At 33.2% G+C, this 22367-nt stretch overlaps 1 protein-coding gene across 2 annotated transcripts in view; it reads left to right on the top strand.

Annotated features, from left to right (window-relative positions):
* LOC114331904 (proton-coupled folate transporter) overlaps positions 1 to 22367 on the top strand; it is a 299851-nt gene that overhangs the window by 180973 nt on the left and 96511 nt on the right. For both annotated transcript variants that reach the window (XM_050656582.1, XM_050656581.1), the window contains exon 2: positions 10725 to 11709. In XM_050656582.1, coding sequence (XP_050512539.1) covers positions 10749 to 11709 — 961 coding nt within the window. In that variant the 5' untranslated portion in view covers positions 10725 to 10748. The remainder of the gene's footprint in view (positions 1 to 10724; positions 11710 to 22367) is intronic.

The following is a 22367-nucleotide window of genomic DNA, read 5'->3' as shown; positions in this document are numbered from 1 at the left end:
TCTAACCACTGGCCCATTTTCGTGAAAATCGATTAAGGTTCACCGAAATTGAAGGTAATCGTTGATTTTTACCTTCAGTGACTGCACTATAAATTGCAATTTACTGATCTAAATGCGCGCAATTTAGGAGCTCATAAATTATTAAAATTATGTAGTCACCAAATAATTAATTTAATGCATTTTAAGTACAATTCTCTCTTAAGCCGGGAAGATCGGGTAGTTTTCTTGCGAAGGGGTTGTAGCTCAATAATCGAAATGCACATGATTTAATAGTTTATTCTTAGAATATATAAGCTATAGGAATTATCTCCGCAATACAATATATTTTAAGTTTTCTCAGTAAGTTAAATCAATTAAAGGGTTGTTTGGGGGTGAAGGGGATGAGCTCAAAAACCGAAACTGTATCATTTCAAGAGCTCATAAATAGCTCGTAATTCTGCCGTAAAAATCGATTCAATATTCCTATTTTTAAGCAGTGAGGGGGGGACTGAGTCAGCCCCCCCACTAAAATGTTAAATTCCTGCTCAGTAGAACGAGCTCAAAATTTTTAATTTGCGAAATATGAGAGCTCATAAATAGCTCATAAATCAGGGCTATTTGTTTTTTAATTTTTGCCAGTGGGGGGGGGGGCAGCTCAACACGGGTCTTTCTTTAAAAAGTATTAATAAGGTTTATTGTCATGATCCACGTTTCTACACCATCTGTTGCTATTGGCCGTATGATGGTTTTATATATTTTAAACTTATCTTCCCTATGGATGTCTTTGGAACCAAACACCTGCGACAAAGAGAAGTATGCTTTGTTAGCAAGCATTATCCGTTTTGGTATTTCTTTTTCCTCGCTGCTATTATCTGATATCTGTACACCCAAGTATGTGAGCTGTTCTACTATTTCTATATTAGCGTCGTTTATTGTTACATTCTGCAAGTTTCGTTGGTTTATTAGTTGTATTAAGGATTTAGTTTTATCTATGTTGACGGCCAGCCCTATTTCTTTCGCATTTTCTTCAAGCTCCACATATACGAGTAGTTCTGTGACGTCTCTTGCGGTTCTTTCCATCAAGTTTACATCATCTGCGTACACCGCAATCTACTTAGATTTATTAAGCAATAATTTTTTTGGGTTTATGGACATTTTTCTGATGACATATTCCATACATATATTAAACAGAGTCGGTGCCAGCCCATCTCCCTGTTTTATTCCTTTAGTTATCTGGAAGGGATCTGTCAATTCATTTTGAACTCGTACTTGCGCTTATGTGTGATTCATAGTGGCTTGAACTAACTTTACCAATTTCCTTGGTACACCAAATTCTTGCATAATTACATATATTTTATTTCTATGTATGTTATCATCGGCTTGTCGAAAATCTACAAAGATTTGGTAGATATCTATGTCGTGCTTCCAGGCTTTAGCTAATATTTGTTTCACGTTGAACAGCTGGTCAATAGTAGACCGTCCTGGTCTGAATCCGGCCTGGTATTCTCCTATGATTTGTTCTGTGAAGTGGCTTAATCTTCTGTTTATGATCCACGTAAACACCTTATAACTCACACAGAGTAAGGATATACCTCTATAATTATTATATCTCAGTTTGTCTCCCTTCTTGTGGACTGTACATATAAAATTGTTCTTTTTCAGTCTCCTGGAATTTCTTCTATGTTCCATATATCTCTTATGAGTTTATGGAATCTATCTATCAGTGTTTGTCCTCCAATTTTGAAAATTTCAGCTGGTATGTTGTCAATCCCTGAGGTTTTATTATTTTTCAGTGCTTTAATGGCATCCAATAATATCTCTTGTCTTGTAGGTGGGTTTGTCAGTTCATTATTTTGGTTCTGATGTGCTATCTCGATATCAGGTACTGCATGGACTGTGTTTGTTTGTGCTTGCTCTGTACACAGATCCTCGAAATAGTTTTTCCAACCTTTTTTTATTGCTGCGTCGTCACTGATAATTTGTCCTTCGCTATTTCTAAAAAGCTTAGTGCGTGGTTTATGTCCCTCTATGAGTTGTTTCAGGCTTCAGGTATTTATAAGCTCCTCTAGTGTCACCCTGATTGAAATCTTCCTCCATTTTTAGTATTTGGTCGTCTTCGTATCTCCTCTTCTTTCTTCTGCATATTTTGTCTGCCTTTCTTCGTTGGTTTTCAAATTTTTCACGTCTTTCTCGTGTTCTTCTTTGAGTGTACTGCAAGTGTAGTTCATTTCTTTTGTCTATTGCTTGTTTATATTTTTCATCAAACCACAGCTCTTTTCTTTGATGTTTTTTAATTCGTAGCACTCTTTTAGCCGTTCCCATGTTATTCTTTTAACCCTTAATTACAGACATCCCATTATTACCACGTAAAAACAGATACCCGGTATTTTTTACCGGTCATTATAAAATAGTGTCAAAATATAAAGTTAATAATAAAAAACAAATAAATTAAGCATTATATGTTTTTCTGGAGTCTCTAGATACGGAAAAAAAATGGTAAAATGAGTTATTTTAATAATATAATACAAGATTTTTAAAGAATAATCTATTTAACGAGAATTTTGGTAACATTTTTGGTCTACTGAAACAAACGGCCATAAATTCTATAAACAAAATTTTAACCTTTTTTTTTTAACAAATAAACGTAACATAGAATCGGAAAGGAAACATAAAATAGCATTTACGAAAATCTTTATATCAATGAGAAAAATCTGCAAGGGGTAAACTTCTCACAGAGTTAAATGGCAATTTAATTTTTAAATTGAATCAGACTGTATGACTTGTACACACTTCTGAATAGGTCAAACCGGCAAACAGGTGTATGTTCTCAAGCAAATTAAAAGTGTGTAAAAATTTTTTTTATAATCAGCTAAGTACTTTCAACACATTACGTGCCATCATCAGAGCTTCGTCCTATTATAAATCCTTGATAGAAGAGCAATAATTGTTAAAAATGACATAAAAAATCATGGATACTGGGCAAAAGCCACAGATATCGGGTATAAAACCCTTAAAATTAAAAGTTTTTCACATCTAAATCCTGTTTTAGTTTTAAAATTACAACATGGCTGCGTCAAACCATTATGAATTCACGTAAACATTTTTAACAAATTGCTCTTCTATGAAGGATTTATAATAGGACGAAGGTCTGATGATGGCACGTAATGTGTTGAAAGTACTTAGCTGATTATTAAAAAAAAATTTTTACACACTTTCAATTTCTGTGAGAACATACACCTGTTTGCCGGTTTGACCAATTTAATTTTTGCAAAGTTGCCTCAAAATTTTTATCTTCAAATTTAACATTCATTGATGGTCTAGGATGACTTTCACAGTCCATTTATTTACTTTTTCCATAAAAACACAAAAGAAATAATATAACTATTTCTCATTTACAAATATAATACAAATATAAAAAAATACTTACTTAAAACAGACATCTGGTAATTTTTACCGGTTAAGATTTTTGATATGTGCTACAAAAGAAAATATTGACAATACACAGTACACGGTGTGACCAGCACTGTTATACAAATTGCCCGAGAGGTACAGAGACACATGAACTTATAACTGGTGAGGTAAATATAAATATAAACCACGAAATCCGTATTTTGGGAATGCCCACCGGTAAAAAATACCGGATCTCTGTAGTTAAGTGTTAATCTTATTCCATTCTTCTTTTATTGTTTCCTCTCTCTGTTCTAGGAGTTCTCTATTTAGTTCTTCTCGAGATCGTTTTTCTATTTCTGGATTTTTCATGTTGTCTAAGTTTAATTTTTCTGTTTTTGTGTGTTTGTTCTTCTCCTGTCTGTTTATACGGCATCTAAATTTTATTTGCAGAAGAAAGTGATCTGAGCCGCATACCGCTACCCTCCTGGATCTGGTATCTACTACGTTTGTTGCCGCTCTTCTCTCTATTAAAATGTGGTCTATCTGTTTGTGGCCAGATAGACCACATATGGCCTTGTGGGTGTCTCGTTCAGGAAAAAAGGTTGAACTTATGATCATTTCCTTGCTAGTTGCGAAGTTTATTAAGTCTGTTAAGTAACCTGAAAACTCTTTTGTTTTATTTGATATACCTACCCTTATTTTACCTCAATTCACTGACTACAGGGATTTTTCAACTTCTTTATGCTGTCCGAATAATAGATTCTGAAAGTTCTGCTAAATAGAAGTCTGTTTTACCAGTTATTTCTTCGTTCTAGCTAAATTATTTTTTAATTCAGATTTGGGATTACTTAGTAATTGAAGGGAGCCAAATAAAGAGAGTAAGCCAAATAAGAAAGCAATGTGTAGCCAAACTCTTGAATTCTTGATATTGTGATATAATAACGCACTTGTAGGCCGGTGTAATTCCTTGTAGAAATAACAGTTGTTAATTCTGCGCATAGAGCTGTTTTTCAGTGAGTCCCTGCTTTAATTTGTCCAGTAATGCACAATAATATTGGCTATTGATAGCTTCACTTTTTTAAGGTAATTAATAAAATTATGTCTTTCCATCCATCCATCCAATTGCACTACAGCCCAAATCGAGCCTTGGCCTCCTTCAACAAGCTTCTCCAATCATTTCAATTTACTGCTGTTCTTTTCCATGAACGCGTTCCCAGGAAGTTCCTGGCATCCTCATCAACTTTGTCTTCCCATCTCTTTTTAGGTCTTCCAACAGGTCTTTTTCCCTGTATTCTTGCATTTAGCAATTTTCTGGGGATTCTCTTCTCATCCATGCGGACCACGTGCCCTGCCCACCGTAATCTCTGCAGTTTAGTGTATTGTGCTGAGTTGGTTCGCTATATTGCTCGTATATTTCTCTATTATACCTAATTCGCCAGTTGTTATTTTCACATATTGGTCCCAGTATCCTACGTAATATATTTCTTTCAAACACATCTAATGCATCGGCAGATTTCTGTGTCACCACCCATGTTTCACAGCCATAACTTACTATTGGCCTGATTATTGTTTTATAGACCTGGAGTTTTGTTTTCCGGTTTACGTTTCGCGATTTGATTATGTTGCCCATCGCGAAATAGGCTTTATTTTCCAGCACAAGCCTTCTATTTATTTCCGGTTCTTCTTTATTGCTTGCGACCAGATCCATTCCTAGGTACGTGAATCTATTCGCATGTTCTATATCGTCAATAAAGTGTTGTTGCGCCGGTCTATTTGATCTGGTTTGTATGAGTGGTTTGGTTTTATTTGTAATTATTGCTAGCCCTACTGCTTCTGCACTCTGTTTCAACTCAACGTAGGTTTCTTCCGCTGCATTCATTGTTCTGCTCATTATGTTTATATCATCTGCGTATGCTGCTAATTGGGTAGACTTGTTTGTAATTATGTTATTTCCGCTCACCGTCAACCGTCTAATTACATATTCAAGAACAAAAAAAAACGTTGGAGCCAGTCCGTCGCCTTGTTTCAGACTTGCGTTATCGTAAACGCATCAGTGATCTGTCCTTGAATACATACCTGTGCTTCTGTTTCTGTCATTGTCATTTGCACTAGTCGTATTAATTTTGATGGTATGCCAAATTCTTCCAATATAATAGGTAGAATTATTCTATCTATTGAATCATAGGCTTGTTTAAAATCTACAAAGAGATTGTAAACGTCCATGTCATATTTCCATGCTTTGGCTAGTATTTTTAACTGTAAATAGTTGGTCAATGGTAGATCTATTTTGCTTAAACCCTGCTTAATATTCCCCGATTATTTTTTCCGTGAGAGGTTGAAGTCTTCGATTAAGGATGTTTGTAAATATTTTGTATCCCGAACAAAGTAAAGAGATGCCTCTATAATTCTGACAAAACCGTTTGTCTCCTTTTTTATGAATAGGGCAGATTATACTTTTCTTCCATTGTTGGGGGATTTCTTCTTCTATCCATATCTCTCGTATTAGCTTTTACATCTGTTGTGTCAAATTCCTTTCTCCTTGCTTGAGTAGTTCTGCCGATATTTTATCTATTCCCGGTGCTTTATGGCTTTTTGTATGTGGATTGCTGTTTGGACCTCCTCTAGCGTCTTAGAGTCTAGCCTCTTAAAATTATGTTTTTGCAATCCCTAAATACAGTGGTCATAATCTTTCCGATCCACTGAGCCACTTCTTGGACGCTTTAGCCTTTAGAGCACTTTTGCTGGCTTCAGTCCACTATCATGTGATTATTCTGTTCTTTCGTGTAGAGTAGTGGATCCAGGTTTCATCAACGGTTTCAAATGGATGCCAAAAGCCCAATCTATTTTGCTTTATATGGTCCAAACACTACAGAGAAGTGGTACATGTTTTTGGTAAATGGTCAACAAACTCGGCACCCCATAGTAAGGATCTTTTTTTCATATTCAAAACTTCGTTCAAAATATAACCAATGCGCTCTCTACTAATTCTGGCGGCCTTTGTGAGATTTAGCACATTTATTTTAAGGTCAGCTAAAACCGTTTCATGGACTTCCTTACGAATTTCATTTATATATTAATGTTTATTATTTATTAATTTATTAATGTTAAAATCTTTTTTAATTTGTACTATATAATTTTACTTGTTCTACTTTGGAACAGTAAAAATGGGGAAGTTGAAAATTTTGTTTAAAATAATTGTAGTTGAATTTATGATTGTATTTTATAAAAGTACCGTAGGTCTTAACGGCCTGTTGTGCGTATAAATAAACCTCTAAGATCCGTAGATCTTGATCCGTAGCTACCATTCTATATAACATATTATAACTAACTGGTTAAAATTTCTTCCTGTTGAATTATTTTCGCGTCTACTTCTAGTTTGCATCTCATTAGGTAGGTTACTATACTTTTTGTTTTGTTTATTGATATTATCATGTTAAACTTTATTCATTTTAGATTAAACTGAAACAAAAATCTTTGTATATCATTGTTTATAGTACAACAAGCTTGTACCAAAACAAGGTACAACCATAATAATTGGATTTTAAACATATTTTTACCGACTTTTCAAATTCTATATTGTTCTGAAGTAATTTTCTTGTGGAATTTTTATGTTGTTTAACCTTACATTGGGATTTAACTACAATTTCAGTTTAAAATTTGTTTATTTTGACGTTTCAAATTCTATTTCGGAAATCTCGTATGATTTCCAAACTCGAAATCAAAACATAAAAAAAAACGTATTTTAAAATGAAATTGTGTTTAATCCCCACTAAAAATTGTAAACATTTCGAAGTTCAGTTCATCGGTGTTTTTGTCACTAACAACCAGTCTACTACTATCCAATTTTGATTTTGTATTCATAACAATAAAAAAAATTATTGTAGTAGTTATTCCACGTTTTACACAAACCAAAATCAAATCATTAGATAATTTTCATGTTTCATACATTTAAGTTATTTTTATAATTTCATTAAATTACTTGTTGTACTTGAACCTTAATAATTTTGCGACAAAATTATACGTTGTATTATATGCTTCAATGGACTCAGATGACATATATGTAGATTAGAAATAACAATAGAATATTGAAGTTACGTAAATTCCCAAAAAATATAAATTACTTAATGATGTCTATAAAAAATGATCTTTGAATCATCAGAGTGTCAGTCTAAATGAAAATTTTCAAATGCTTATGAAAATTTTTGATAATCATCTGAAAAGCTTGAGGCGAGGTATTTGACAGATTAAGATAATATGCCAATTTAAAGTTAAAGTATAAGCAATGTTCATATTTCATATTCACTCAAAGATTAGGAGGTATCGTTTCAGTAAAAGGAATAAAAATTGATCCTGAAAAGATTTTAATTATTAAAGATTTTCCTAAACCAGAAAATAAAAAGAAAATTAGAAGTTTTCTTGAACTGTTCATATTACAGAAAATTTATTAAATATTGTGTCTGCATTTCTAAGCCCCTTTATCGACTAAAAAAACAACATTAAATTTGACTAGACACCTGATTGTCAAAATAACTTCATCGATTTAAAAGCAAAGACTTACAATAACATCTATCATAGCCTATCCACGGGAAGTTGAAAAATTTCTATTGGATTGTGACGCATCTCAGCATGGTTTTGACACCGTATTATAACAAGAAAAAAAAAGGAGAAAACAAAGTTACTTAATAATTTAGGAAAATAATAGAAAAGGTTGAAAATAATTATTGTGTTTACAGAAAAGAGCTCTTATACCTACTATAGAAGAACTATAGATTATCTAGTCTAGAATCTCGAATGTGATGTTACATGGCTGATGTTACAGTCATTTATTTTGTTTATCTAACTAGTTTCTTCCTGTCTACGACCACTGGCCTCATATAAGTTACAATTGTACAACCAGAGTTAACATCAATTTCAGTTAATTTTGATCCAAGCGTTGTCAGTATTACAATAATTAACACATGTAAGGTACATTTCATGTCAAATCACTCAGGCAAAAACTTTTGGATCTCCGATTTTTCTGAAACTTGATGTAAATCTTGTATGGGACGTAAAAATAACATATTTAAGATTAACAAATCTTCTCCTTCTTTTTTTCTCAAAATGTTATTTTATACGATTTTACAGTGATTTGGTGTTTATTTAAACAAATTTGCATTTTCTATCGTAAAGTATCAATGGAAAAAATAATATTTTAATAGAAATGACTCAAAAATGGCATTATATGGCATTATAACAATTTGATTCAAAGCAAGTTTTCGATCAAATTTTATAGTGTAGAAAACGTTAAAATACCGATTTTACATTTTCCTCCATTTCCAAAACACATCATAATCGATTTCGCTGAAAATTTTCCCACAGATAGCCAAAACATAGGACTTCAAGTGGTTAGAAGGTTAGAAGGATGGATCCATATAAATAAAACATCTTAGCAAAAATATCTCCACTTAATTATTTGGTCTCAGATGTTCTTTAACATAAATGGATCCATTATTTGCTAATTAATTTAACTTCATTTGAATTATGTATAGATTGCTGCATACATTCTGGTTAATTCTCTATTTACATTATAAAAATCATTTTATACTCTACCTACATCTTACATAATCAAGGTACTTAAATGTAATTATAGCCACAACTTTTTTGATGTTTGTTATTACTGTTTATAAATTAAAAAAAATCTTTTACTACAATTAGTTTGCTGTGGTAATACAGGGTAACTTCTACGTCACGTGGTCCGTCTGTCTTTTGACACCTTTCAGAAACATCACTCATTTCGCATTCAGTTGCCATTAAGTCATTGAAATGTAAACAACTCAATTTGAATCCCACGTGTTGGGAAATTTCAATACATTACCGCAGGGCATTATCCTGGTTGCCATGTTCAGCACAGGGCTTTTTATTGAAGTATGCACTTTTAAGGCATCTATATTACATGAAAAGCGATTTTACCCGGATATTTTTCTTTTGTGGCTCAGCTAGCATCCAGTTTGTAAGTATAACCAACTTGCTCTAACCTTAGTCAAAATTTTCAACTTTATATTCAAAATCTAACACCAACTTTATATTCATTAAATCGGTTATACTTATTTTTAGATCAAACACTGATGATGATTTTTTATAAAAATTAAAACCGTTTTGTTGTGGTGTAGCCCTTTTAAGAGATTTTAATAAAAAAAAATTGATACCTTTTACAAAGGATTTTTTCCAATTTTGCGATTGATGGTATGCAGCCAACTACAGGAAAAACATTTTCTTTTCCTTGTGGATTCTATTTTTATCCATTAATTTATAATAAACGAGAAATCTTTGACCCTGGTGAGATTCGAACTCACGACCATTCGGACCTTTCGATCCAAAGGTAGGCGCTCTTACCACTGAGCCACAGAGGGGGTTAAATTAATACTAAATCACTGTAAAATCGCTTAAAATAACATTTTTAGAAAAAAAAAGAAGAAAAAGAAGAAGAAGGCAATTCGACCTTAAATGTTTTATTTCTACATCCCGCAGATGCTATATACAACTTTTTAGACAAACCGGAGATCCAAAAGTTTTTTTGATCCAAAATTGAGTTATTTAAAATAGTAAACAAATAGAAATCTTTTAATAAATATAAATAGAATCTCTACATAAAAAAAAATAGATGACATCACATTTTTATTCCATCAAACAAACAAAATATCAAACACGGATTTATTGGTTGTCTTTCACCACCTTTCTCTCCACCCTCAAGAAATTGCCGATAGACTTATTAACCTATGCAGCATTGTCCGTCTATCCAATCAATTACCTATTAGAATAAATTCAGCAAGAAATCATGTTAGTGTAGAATTTAGAAATCCCTCCTTATGTGTTTACAACTTGTACTTATATGTGCATGCATAATATGTGTATATCTGTGGTTGAAATTTATATATTTTTAAATATTGGCTTAATCTTATAGTCTTTGATAACAACCACACAATGTTCTAGCTCTGGTTTTTTATTTGTAGCATTTAGTTTACTTGTAACCGTTGACCTGATGATACTCTGCAAATTTTAGAGAGCGAAACCGGTCGTTGGAGTAAAACAAATTATTGCGAGTAGGGGAACCTACGTCTACTTTTTAGTTCATTCAAAATAAACTCGCAATGCAACCCATTCAACATTTGTCTAATAGTACAATATTGACGTATTACTATAAATGCTAAATAATTTTCAACCCTTAAAACAAATTTTTTTTCTGAAGAAATAATTAAGTTTATTTTTTTAATAAGTTCTACAATAATTTTTGTTATTTTTATCATTAATTACTTATTTTTACAAAAATTTTATGTTATGAAGTTTTTCTATAGCTAATATAGACGTGTTTATTGCAGGTTCTAAGAACTACGAAGCGGAAGATGAGCGAGGCACAAGAGGCCAAAAAGATGGCCGAAAAGAAGGCTTCCAAAGAAATGGAAGCCAACTCCCAACCAGTAAATATCGATGGCATGACCTGGAGGGATCGGTACAATTTTTTTGTCGAAAATATTACGGTAGAACCTATGCTCGCCTGTTATGTCGTTCCTAGTGTCCTCGCCAGTCTTGCTACACAAAACCTTAACCTTGAAAAAGCTTGCAGAGTAAACTTAAGGTATCCAAGTGAAGTATGTGATGCCTTAACGGCAAGAAGGACAGAGAATTACGCTGTAGAAGAAAGAGAAGTGCAGCAATTAGTGGCAAATATGGGAGTCTGGAAGACGATGCTTCAAAGTGCTTTACCTGCTTTTCTCATTATGTTTATAGGCTCTTGGAGCGATCGATGGGGGAAAAGAAAGCCTTGCATGCTATTTCCAATAGTTGGCGAGTTCATGACCGTCGTAGGTCTTATGATTTGTACATACTTCTTCTACGAACTGCCAATGGAAGTGTCTGGACTGATAGAAGGCTTCTTTCCTGCCATAACTGGTGGATGGTTTACCATGTTCATGGGCATATTTAGTTATATAGGTGATGTTACGACTTTGGACGTAAGGACGTTAAGGATCGGTATAGTTAACGTGTTTTGCTCTCTCGGGATTCCAATAGGACTAGCGCTCAGTGGAATCCTTTACAAAAAAATCGGCTTCTACGGTGTCTTTTCTGTATCAGCTATCATGTATATAATAGCGTTCTATTACGGCTACAAATCTATCAAAGAGCCTAAGAAATTGGACAAGCCTACGTTACCCGATCAACCATGTGCTTTTATTAGAGACTTCTTCAATGTTCGTCATCTCTTGGATACTTTCAGAGTTGCTTTTAAGAAAGGAGAGAGTAAGCGGAAAAAGAAAGTGATGTTGCTTATGTTGGTTGTGATGGTGGTTATCGGACCTATGCATGGTAAGTTATTTTTATATTGAATATATTTGAATTTGTAAAAGTACCATTAATAGTGAAATTTATTTTCAATTTTTTTTCAAAAAATTTTTAGTGTTCAATAGTGGTTTCGGAATATTTGAGATAGCAATAGAGATTCCAATTGAACACTATTAAACACTATTTGAGACAATTTCCATACATAGGAGTCTGTTTTGTTACTGGAATCACTTTAGTAGGTACCTTGTATCAATAACCACGATATGCGCTAGTCGCAAAAATTGTGGTTAATTTTTTGTTTCAAAATCTGAAAAAAACTCTAGGAATTCTTTTTGCACCCCTATTGTTGCCTATAACTCGAGAGATATTGCTAAAAAAACAATATTAGAAGTTAACAGTTTAGTTTTTTAATAAGTGTACATAATATTTGATTAGCTGGAAAATGGAAATACACACACCCAAACTTATATGGAATCATCTGATATATCTTAATATTCCATGCGAATTTAAAAAAACGAACACACGAAGTCAAACATAATTTATTTTAAAGAAATTTAATAACAAATACGTAACAATTAAATAAAACAATAAAGTATTTAACAAACAAATTAAAACTAGTTGTTTTAAAGTCAATAGAATAAAAAATTTCAATGTAAAACCAAAGAATACATATCTCTCACAAGAACCGACACGGACGGCGATTCTTTTGTTGTTAGCATGTACTTAATTTTAGTATCGAGTTGGCAAGTGTACACGCGAGTACACTGAGAAAAGTCTCGCACATTTCTGGCGTGTATCAATAAAATTTTAGTTGCACTGAGAGAAAGGTTGCATGCAGGGCCGGCTTTTGTTGACATTCTTAATATGGTGGAATTATTTTTGATTTACAAAAGGTTGCAAATACAACACAAAGTAATGGTGAGAATTATATTGATTAAAACCATGGATAAAATACCTTTTTTATCCTGATTTTAGCATTGAAAGACCAATAATAAAATATACTATAGTGGCGTGACATTCACTAATTATACTTTTTGGCTTATATTGATACAACGATACAAAATATAATTTGTTGTTTTCACCAATTTTGAAAAAGTGTGAACAAGTTGGTGAGAATTTGAACGACTTGGTGTGACCTAATAGGCTGTCTGTCCGTCCGACCGCGAATATAACTCCTTCAGTCACTATACCAGGTAGAATGACAAATGAGGTGTCAAATGAAAGCTTATAATCCATGGATGGTACTCAAGGTGAGACATTTCACCTAGACTGTCTGTCCGTCCGACCGGAAATGTAACTCCTCTGTCACTATACCAGGTACAATCACAAATGAGGTGTCGAATGAAAGCTCATAATACATGGATGGTACTAAAGGTGGGAAATTTGACCTAGGACTTCCGGTTTTAGAAATGCGACCGGAAGTACTCTTTTAAAGTCACCGCAATAGCACAAGTTATATATTATTCGACGCGCATTCGCAAGACGAGAACAAATATATACTGCTGGTTTCATGACTGTCTGTCCGTCCGACCGCGAATACAACTCCTCAGTTACTAATACAGATAGAATGACAAATGAGGTCTCGAATGAAAGCTTATAACCCATGGATGGTATTAAAGATGAGAAATTTGACATCGGACTTCGGTTTTAGAGTTACAACCGTAGGTACTGCTTTAAAGTCACTCAAATAATGATATGAATATAAAACAAGATGACAATATTAGTAAAATCGTAGATCAATCGACGCAAAGTTACACGAAGAGTTCCAATATCGACTTCCAGTTCTACTTTCGATTACTTTGGGTGAAAACCTAGGACCAATTACTTGTTTGTCGAGGTATTTCCTAATTCATTATATTCGTTATTTCGTAAAATAATCGAAAAATAACAGCCGTTGTAACCGTCACGGAATCCAATTCTTTTTGGATGAAAATTAAAATCGAATGTCAATATTTTCAATTTTTATTGTCTTGGAAACCAGCCAAAACATTCCGTACATTCCAGCCAAAACCAGCCAGTACATTCTTTAAAGTCGAATATCGGGGTAAATAAATAAAAAACCAATAAGTATTGTACTATTTTATTTCTATAAATATAAAGATGTAATAACTGAAAAAATATATATAGTATACAATAAAAACTAATAAGCAATCGAGAAAAGAGAAAAAGTAATTTTTTTAATTAATATATTAATTAATATATATATGGAAACGTTTTGATCATTATGGTCAGAAGCTTATATTCCATATGAAAGCAGCCTTTAGCTTTTTTTGTTGGAACGCAAGTATAATCAAGAGAATGTAAACTTATTATGAAGAGTGTATTTTCAATTATCAAGCATTAACTTGAATGTTGAAACAATTTCAAGTGATATTGGATCAAACTTTTTGAATTAGCTAAATTATATAATGTTACTCCTGAAAATCCTGAATTTCAAGTAGTCAGTCATAAATTGTTTTATATATTTGACCTAAGTTATTGTTTTATACAAACTACAGAAACAATTTAATGAAACATAATTTATTAAATTTAATTTAGGTTTGCTGATAAAAGTACTTTATGGAAGTTTTTGTGAGTATTGGATTCTCAACTTTTTAAACACAGCACGTGGCTTGTGGAATGAACACATATAAAATATGACTTTGTGCTCTTCCTGCAGATGCATTTGGTACAGTAGAGGTCAAAGAAAGGTTAGAGAATTTGTATGATATTTTAGATTCAAATTCTTTGTGAAATCCCAATAAATACAAAATTAATTTTTTATACGATAGTTTATAGTTCATGAAAAAGCTTAAAATAATTAATTCACATAATCAAGATATCTCAAAAAGAATTAAATTGTATAAATGTTGGAAAATAACAATTAATAGTTGTAGGCTATATAAGAAAATATATATAAGAAAATAAGTCTATACAAAATATTATGAGCTACAAACTGATACAAAAACAAAATACTAACGCCAAGCCAAGCCAAACAAACAACTGTGACAACAAACGCCGATCCTGTACAAGACAAATGTCACCAAAATTATTTGCTATTCATACAAATTGAGAAATGGCCGATCTAGCACATGCGCATAAAAATTTAGTTCATAGATAATCCGTTTGTGTCGGTTCTTGGGAGATATGTATTCTTTGGTAAAACTAATATTGTTTAAATTGTTTTTATTTTCTTTTTATTTTTTTTTTGGTAGTCAGTGATATCAGCTCTAGTCCTATGCAAGCTTCAATTTGCGTGGGCACGCTCCTAATCAAATTTCTACATTTTGTTGTGGTAGATTGCTCCATCCTTTAAGAGCAGCTTGTACTAGCCGTGCAGTGTTTTGTGGATTATTCCGGCGAGCTCTAATTTTTCTTTTAAGAGGCTATTAGATCTTCCTAAATTTAGTGTCCGATATTTAGAACGTTCTGAATTCAGGATAGTGTAATCGCATTTAGTCAGTTAGCATCCTAATTAGGAAGGTTTTTCGACTTCCTAAGTGGCTAAATCGTAGAGATGGAACACAACAGTATTTTTCGATAATATTTTTTTTGTTCTTGGCATACACATTAGTGATTCAGCCAGTTACAAGTTAATGTTTTAGCCCTATGCATCACATTCAAACGATCAACCTAGTTGGTAGGTACCAATAATTTTGTATTTTTAATCTAGAGCAGAGGTTCTCAACCAGTTGTACGCGTACCACTACTGGTACGTGGGTCGATTTCAGGTGGTACGCGTCGCGTGGGTGAAACAAGCTGTTACGCTGGGCCTCTGTCTGCGGATGTGGCAGAATACAGTATTCCTCGAAATATCTCAAATACCAGATGTAGTGGTTGACATAATTCATAATTCTTCACTTGGAATCTCTTCAAGAAAGTTTTAATAAATATTTCTCTGAAGATTATTCCAAACTTGACTGGATCAGAAATCCTTTTGCAGGAATCTCACCAAATGAGTTGTAATTGCAGGAAACATTCATCGATCTAATAGAAAATAGTTCTGTGAAACACAGCTTTAAAGAGAAATCCTTAGTTGACTTCTGGATTGAGTTAAAATCCGAGTATCCAATGCTCTTCTGACAAGCTATGCTGTTTTTGATGCCATTTGTCACTAATTACTCGTGTAAGACTGGTTTTAAGTACTGGACTATGGTATATATTTTAAAATTAAAATTAGACACCACAATTGTGTCTATAAAACAAGCCAATGGACATGTTTCTGTAGTAAACATGTTTCTAAAAACAATATGATCTTCTTCCATTCCATGACCCCCTACCCCCAAATGTTTGGTGGTACGCCAAAATCTTCAAAATATTTCAGGTGGTACGCGTTACTAAAAGGTTGGGAACCCGTGATCTAGAGGATGACATGTATTTAATTTGGTTTTTAAATATATTTATATTTATATTTATATTTATATTTATATTTATATTTATTACCATGTTTTTCCTCCAATTCGTAAATCTATATCACAACGAAACAAATTTTTCTTACATGTAATTATTATGGGTTTTTAAATTACCTAAAGTCGAGACAAATGGAAAATGAAGACACTAAGTTATTATAGAAGATAGGATCGATTAGATTATAGTCATATAAATAAAAACAAAATGCGAAAGAGGCAAAATTTTAACAGTTTTAAATGACAACTATATCTGCCATAAATTAGAAATCTGTTACAGCCGTATCGACCTGAAATTCTTTTGAACCCATCACATTAAACAGATGTGAGATGTTGGAGTCGAAACAGACGCCGCCGATGCGTTTCTCTATGGTACCTATTCCGTACCTATTTCATTTCAAATCTCTTGCCCGGTCGTTCCGAAAAGTGTACGACCGGCGCTGTAATCGAAACCGATGCCGTCAAAGTTTTGTCACGTGTAATACGTGGAATAGTCGATTGAAACATATTCCGACGTACCCGCTCCAGTTCCAGCGTGCCATCCCTAATCGAAACGAACGTCGCCGATGTGTTCCCTACTAACCCTATGATGGCTCTTTCGATGTGGATGTGCTAAAACCTATTCCGAGCGAGAATCCAGTTCCGAGTTTATTGTAAATTGCGGATTGCGGTCGATGCGGCGCCGTTGAAATCGAAACCGATACCGTCGACTTTTGGTCACTGGTGCGTGGAATAGACGATTGGGACCTATTCCGAGGTACCTGCTCCAGTTCCATCATGCCATCTCTAGACCGTTTCATTCTTCTTTGGGGCACTCAAGTTTGGTTGTTGTGGTCTGGGTTAACGATAATGTTTTGGCGCCGTAAGTCATGTTTGGAAGCGCACATTAGTCGGACGTCTTCTTTTTCAGATAATTTGGCATGTTCCTCTTGAAGATGTCTGATAGAGCTCCGTATGCGACCCATGCTGAGGTGATCCTTCTTTGTAGCTCGGCAGTTTGGTTGTCTGACAATTTGAAGTTCATCCCTAAATATTTATATTTATGGACCAAATGCTATTTCATTGAAGTCGGCTTTTGGATTTTCGCTTGGTATTACCAGGTTTGTCATGTTTTGTGTCTTTCCAAAATTTATGTTTAAACAAACTTTCTTACAGGCGGCATCTAACGCAGTAAGCATACATAGTTCTAATCTCTCCAAAGTTGTGTGTTATAAGAGGTACCTGCTCCAGTTCCACCATGCCATCTCTAGTAAATCGGATGGATGTACATGTGTACAATCCTGTACCATTTTCTATGCACCCAAAATAATAAAAATGTTACTGGATGTACCCAAAACGATAAACATGTCACGATGTTGACTGAAAGGTAATCAATCATAATTACCTTTCGAGCCCTTAGAAGAGCGTACCTGTTTTACCTGCTTTTAAAAGTTTAACCTGGTTAAATTAGGGCAGTCAATGAGGGTATGGGACTCCGAATTCTATCCTACTATATCGATTTACTTGATATTTTCACAATAAGTAGGGAACAGCTCAAGAAACAAAGTCTACCCTATGCCGATGTGTGCTTTTGTCTTGGGGGCGGTTCCCACCCCTTCTCGGGGGTGGAAAATTTTTTGGTTAAATAACTACGGAAGTTGCTAGAGAACCCAATTCTAAGCAAAAACTGTTCTATACTTTTTTTTCGAAAACTCAATAGTTTTTGAGTTATTCGTGGTTGAAAATTGGTTATTTTCATTGAAACATAACACCTTTTCAAACGGTTTTTTGCGAATACCTTAAAATCTATGCATCTAACTAAAAAAACTATATAAAATATTTTTGTAGCTTATAAAATAACAGAGATTGTTTCCTTTGTGAATCTTCTAGTTATAACACAAAAAGATATATAGTAAGTGAAAAGAGTTTGTTTTCTTAGTGCATGCTCAAATCAGTGTATTCAACTTGAAATAACAGAGAAACGGTCGATTTTAGGTGTCGACCAATAATTTTTGTTGTGCTTGAAAAGACCTTTAAAATAAGCAATATTAAATGTCGATTACATTGAAACTAAGCGAGATAAACTGCAAAAAATTTGATGACTTACGTATTTTAAGAAAAAAAAAAGAGAAGAATATTTAACCCCTCATCCACAAGAAGTTAAATGCATCGTTTTCCTTCTACAATACATTTTATAATAGTGTTATTTTTATGTTCAAATAGTTGGGCGGGTTTAACATGAGTGGTTTTTGAAAACATAAGATCAAATTATTGAGCGCATTTTTAAATTTCCTTAAAAATCTTCCTGTTCCTCCATGTAACATGTAACTTAAATGCCATACAAAAATGTAGGTTTCTTTTAGATAAACATTTTAATTTTATTTTTCATAACCGTATCTCTTATCATTTTCAAGTTACATGGAGAAAAAGGAAGATTTTTAAGAAAATTTAAATATGCGCTCTATAATTTGATTTTATTTTTTTCAAAAACCATTCATTTTAAAGCCGCTCAACTTTTTGAATATATAAATAATACTATAATAAAATGTATTGTAGAAGGAAGACGATGCATTTAAATTCTTGTGGATGAGGGGTTAAATACTCTTCTCATTTTTTTCTTAAAATTCGTTAGTCATCAATTTTTTGCAGCATATCTCGCTTAGTTTGAATGTAATCGACATTTAATATTGCTTATTTGAAATACCGTTTCAATCACAACAAAAGGTATTCGTAGCACTATACACCTAAAATCGACCGTTTCTTTGTTATTTCAAGTTGAATACACTGATTTCAGATTGCACCAAAAAACAAATTCTCTTACGTATCATATCTCTTTTTGTGTTATAACTAGAAGATTTATGAAGAAACGAATCTCTTTGATTTTTTATAGGCTACAAAAAAGTTTTATATAGTTTTTTTTTTAATTAGATGCATTGTTTTTAAGTTATTTGCAAAAAACCGTTTGAAAAGGTGTTATGTTTCAATGAAAATGGCCAATTTTCAACCACGAATAACTCAAAAAGTATAGAGTTTTCGAAAAAAAATTATAGAGCAGTTTTTGCTTCGAATTAGGTTCTCTAGCAACTTCCGTAGTTATTTAAGCAAAAGTTTCCCAACCCCGAGAAGGGGTGGGAACCGCCCCCAAGACAAAAGCACCCATCGGCATAGGGTAGACTTTGAAAAAGGAGATAAGTTGAGCCTATTCCTAAAATTTAATTAAAATCCATGCAGTAGGATAGAATTCGGAGATAATAACATAGTCTTGCTCTCAATGATTGCCCTAAACCGAACCCCTGTGGTTTTAACACTTCTTGGTTTTCAGACCCTGTCTTTGTGCTATTTAGCATCCTAAATTTAGGATGGTGTAATAGCGAGCTACAGTGACTGAATTTAGTGTCCTAAATCGTATCCTGAATATCGGTCCTGAATTTAGGAAGATGTAATAGCCCTATTTAGCATATTCCACAAATACTCTATAGGGTTAAGCTCGGGTGAGCATGTGAGCAAGTAATCCACTCCAAACAAGGAATAACTTCTGCTTCAATGATATCCCTAGTCACCAATGGTATGTTGAGGTCCATTATCATGCATGAAAATTAAATTTTCTCCTGTTGCATCTCTCCAGAACCTAACTAGAGGTTATCAACATACATGTGAGCAGTTAAAGTTCATTGGATAAAAATTAAAGTTTTGTTAGGGTCATAATTCCTCTCCAGAACATTATACTTCCCCTTGTATATTTGGGAACAGATCTGACAGTTTTCATTCTTGCTTGTCTTCTTCGACCTCTAAGTACGCGATTTCGTGGGTCATCTGATTTTACACCAATCCTGACTTTTCTGAAACCAGCATATTTTGTCAATTCCCAATGTTCCAGTTTTGGTTGGGAAGACACCAATTTACACTCAACGAAAAAGGAACGTAATATCAATAAAAATGTTAATGCAGACAACAAACGCAATACTTAAAATTTGTCCAATTCTTGGTTTTATTGGGACAACAAAACGATGTTCATCAATTCATTATTTTCGTTCGTTGAGCCAATATATTACGTTTATTGAATGGATGAACATTCATTATGTATACCATAATATCACTTTATTGGTATTACGAACTCTGTTCACTGAGTCAACGAACACTATTTATTGATATTACGAACTCTGTTCACTGAGTCAACGAACACTATTTATTGATATTACGAACTCTGTTCACTGAGTCAACGAACAATATTTATTGAAACAACAACGTCGTTAATTGACCGACGAAGACTATTCGTTGTGTCAATAACAGTGTTATTTCTCCTAACGTATTTCGTTTATTTCTACAATTATTTCCGTTTATTGTTACAATTAATTCCGTCCATTCCCACAATAAATACGCTTTTTCTTACAATCAATTCTATTCATTCTTAAAATCAGTCTCGTTCATTCCTACAATGAACGTATTTTATATTAATAATTACTGAATGCAATAGCCCAATGTATGATATTAATTGATTAATAATAATTTTTTAAATCCCCTTTTTTGTCCTTAACCTAAAGGACTTTACACTGTGTGATTTTTCATATGATTTCACTTATACAGTGTACTGGAATAAGTGTTACACTCCCCCCGCCCCCTTATTAACTTATTTATTTTTAGCACATAAGCAAAACGCTCGGACAGGTCGATTTCTAAAATAATCAAAGTATATTATAACATCAATGTTTCGAACTTTACACGATCCCTCTTCAGGTGACAGGCGCGGCGTAACTTTGATTTTTTTTTTAATGGGAAAGTACGTCATGTGACAGCTTATTTAAAAGCGTTTGAAATAGTGATTTCAAAAATGTATAACACTTTAATCCTTTTTGAGAGCGCAGGTGCAAAATTTCGATCGAATTCTTTTTAAACGCATTCATTTTTTTTGGAATTCTGAGAAAACTAATAAGTATTTTTGAAAAATTTAAACGCAGAATAAAATATTACATTATTACCGAGGGCAGAAAGTCCCTTAGAATAAACAAAGAGTTTCTGTTAAATGGTATGCCTATTTGAAATTAAAAATCATACTAAATTTTCTCTTTTTCACCCCTGTGATTTATTAAAATAATCATTATAGAGGTTCTCAGGGACTTCAGACTCTCAATAATACTGTAATATTTTATTTTGCATTTAAATTTTCAAAAATAATAATTATTTTCTCAGGATTCGAAAAAAATTAATAAATACATTTAAAAAGAATTCGACCGAAATTTCACGATAATAGACACACAAAAACTTCCTTCTACTACGGACTACACATGAAAACGAAATGAAATTATTATTGGGCACTTCGGTAACACATACAAGCTACAGGTATCACGATAAGGAAAAGCCGTTAACTTTCAAATGGTCAAGCAAAACACTTATTGTCTCAACAACTACGATTATTGTCACAATGAACGCATTGATTGTCGGTATTAAATGCAGTAGTAGATTGATTAATGCATTCGTTGTCACAACAATCAATTTACATATATTCAATAATCATATATTACTCTATATTAACAACATTTGTACATTGTTTAAATGAAATCTGTACGTTGTCACGATAAACCAAGGTAATTGCTTGTCATCTACGAAATCAAGAACGTGAGTTGCTGCCAGAATTAACAGTATTTATTAAATATACGAAACTAAGTTATTGACGGAATAAATTGAGTGTTATTGATTAATGTACTCTAGTTATTCTCACAATTATTATTCAATCATTGTGACAATAACCAAATACATTCGTCAATGTCTAAAAGTTCGTTGAAACAACAAATTAAATTGTTGTGACAACGAAATAATATTCAGTAATCACTGTTAATCAATATTACGAACTAAACTTTTTTGAGTGTAGGAGACCAATCTTGTGCTGCCTGGATAACTCGGGAACTCGTAACTGTTTCCTGCTGTATACTTCTTGGCACGAACTCTTCTTCTTATCATTTCATCTGAAAAAGTTAAACCTGTAACTTCCAAAAGCTGCCTTTTGAGCTGCAGGTGAGAAATGGTTGGGTGTTTTCCAGCTGATTGGAAAATTAAACTACCGTGACAAGCCGTTATTACTTTTTGGCGACTTTCCCTTGCTTTATTTTTAAGCTTTCCTAGTTCCTGTAACCTAGCATAGGTTTTGGACAGAACGCTTTTTGTTACGCATAGCTCTACAGCTATGTCCCTCTGAGAATATTACTTTCTCCACAAGACCAATATCTTTCCCCGTGGTAAGTTCTATAACCCCACATGAGGCATATTTTCGTTTTTGGACGCAAAAGTTAGTTTATTTATTTTCGTTCAATTTGCAACTCAAGC

The sequence above is a fragment of the Diabrotica virgifera genome, chromosome 7 (assembly GCF_917563875.1).
Source record: "Diabrotica virgifera virgifera chromosome 7, PGI_DIABVI_V3a".
In the NCBI taxonomy this organism is placed as follows: domain Eukaryota; kingdom Metazoa; phylum Arthropoda; class Insecta; order Coleoptera; family Chrysomelidae; genus Diabrotica; species Diabrotica virgifera.
The sequence above is the reverse complement of the archived record's forward strand: the minus strand, read 5'-3'. Positions and strand labels throughout refer to the sequence as shown.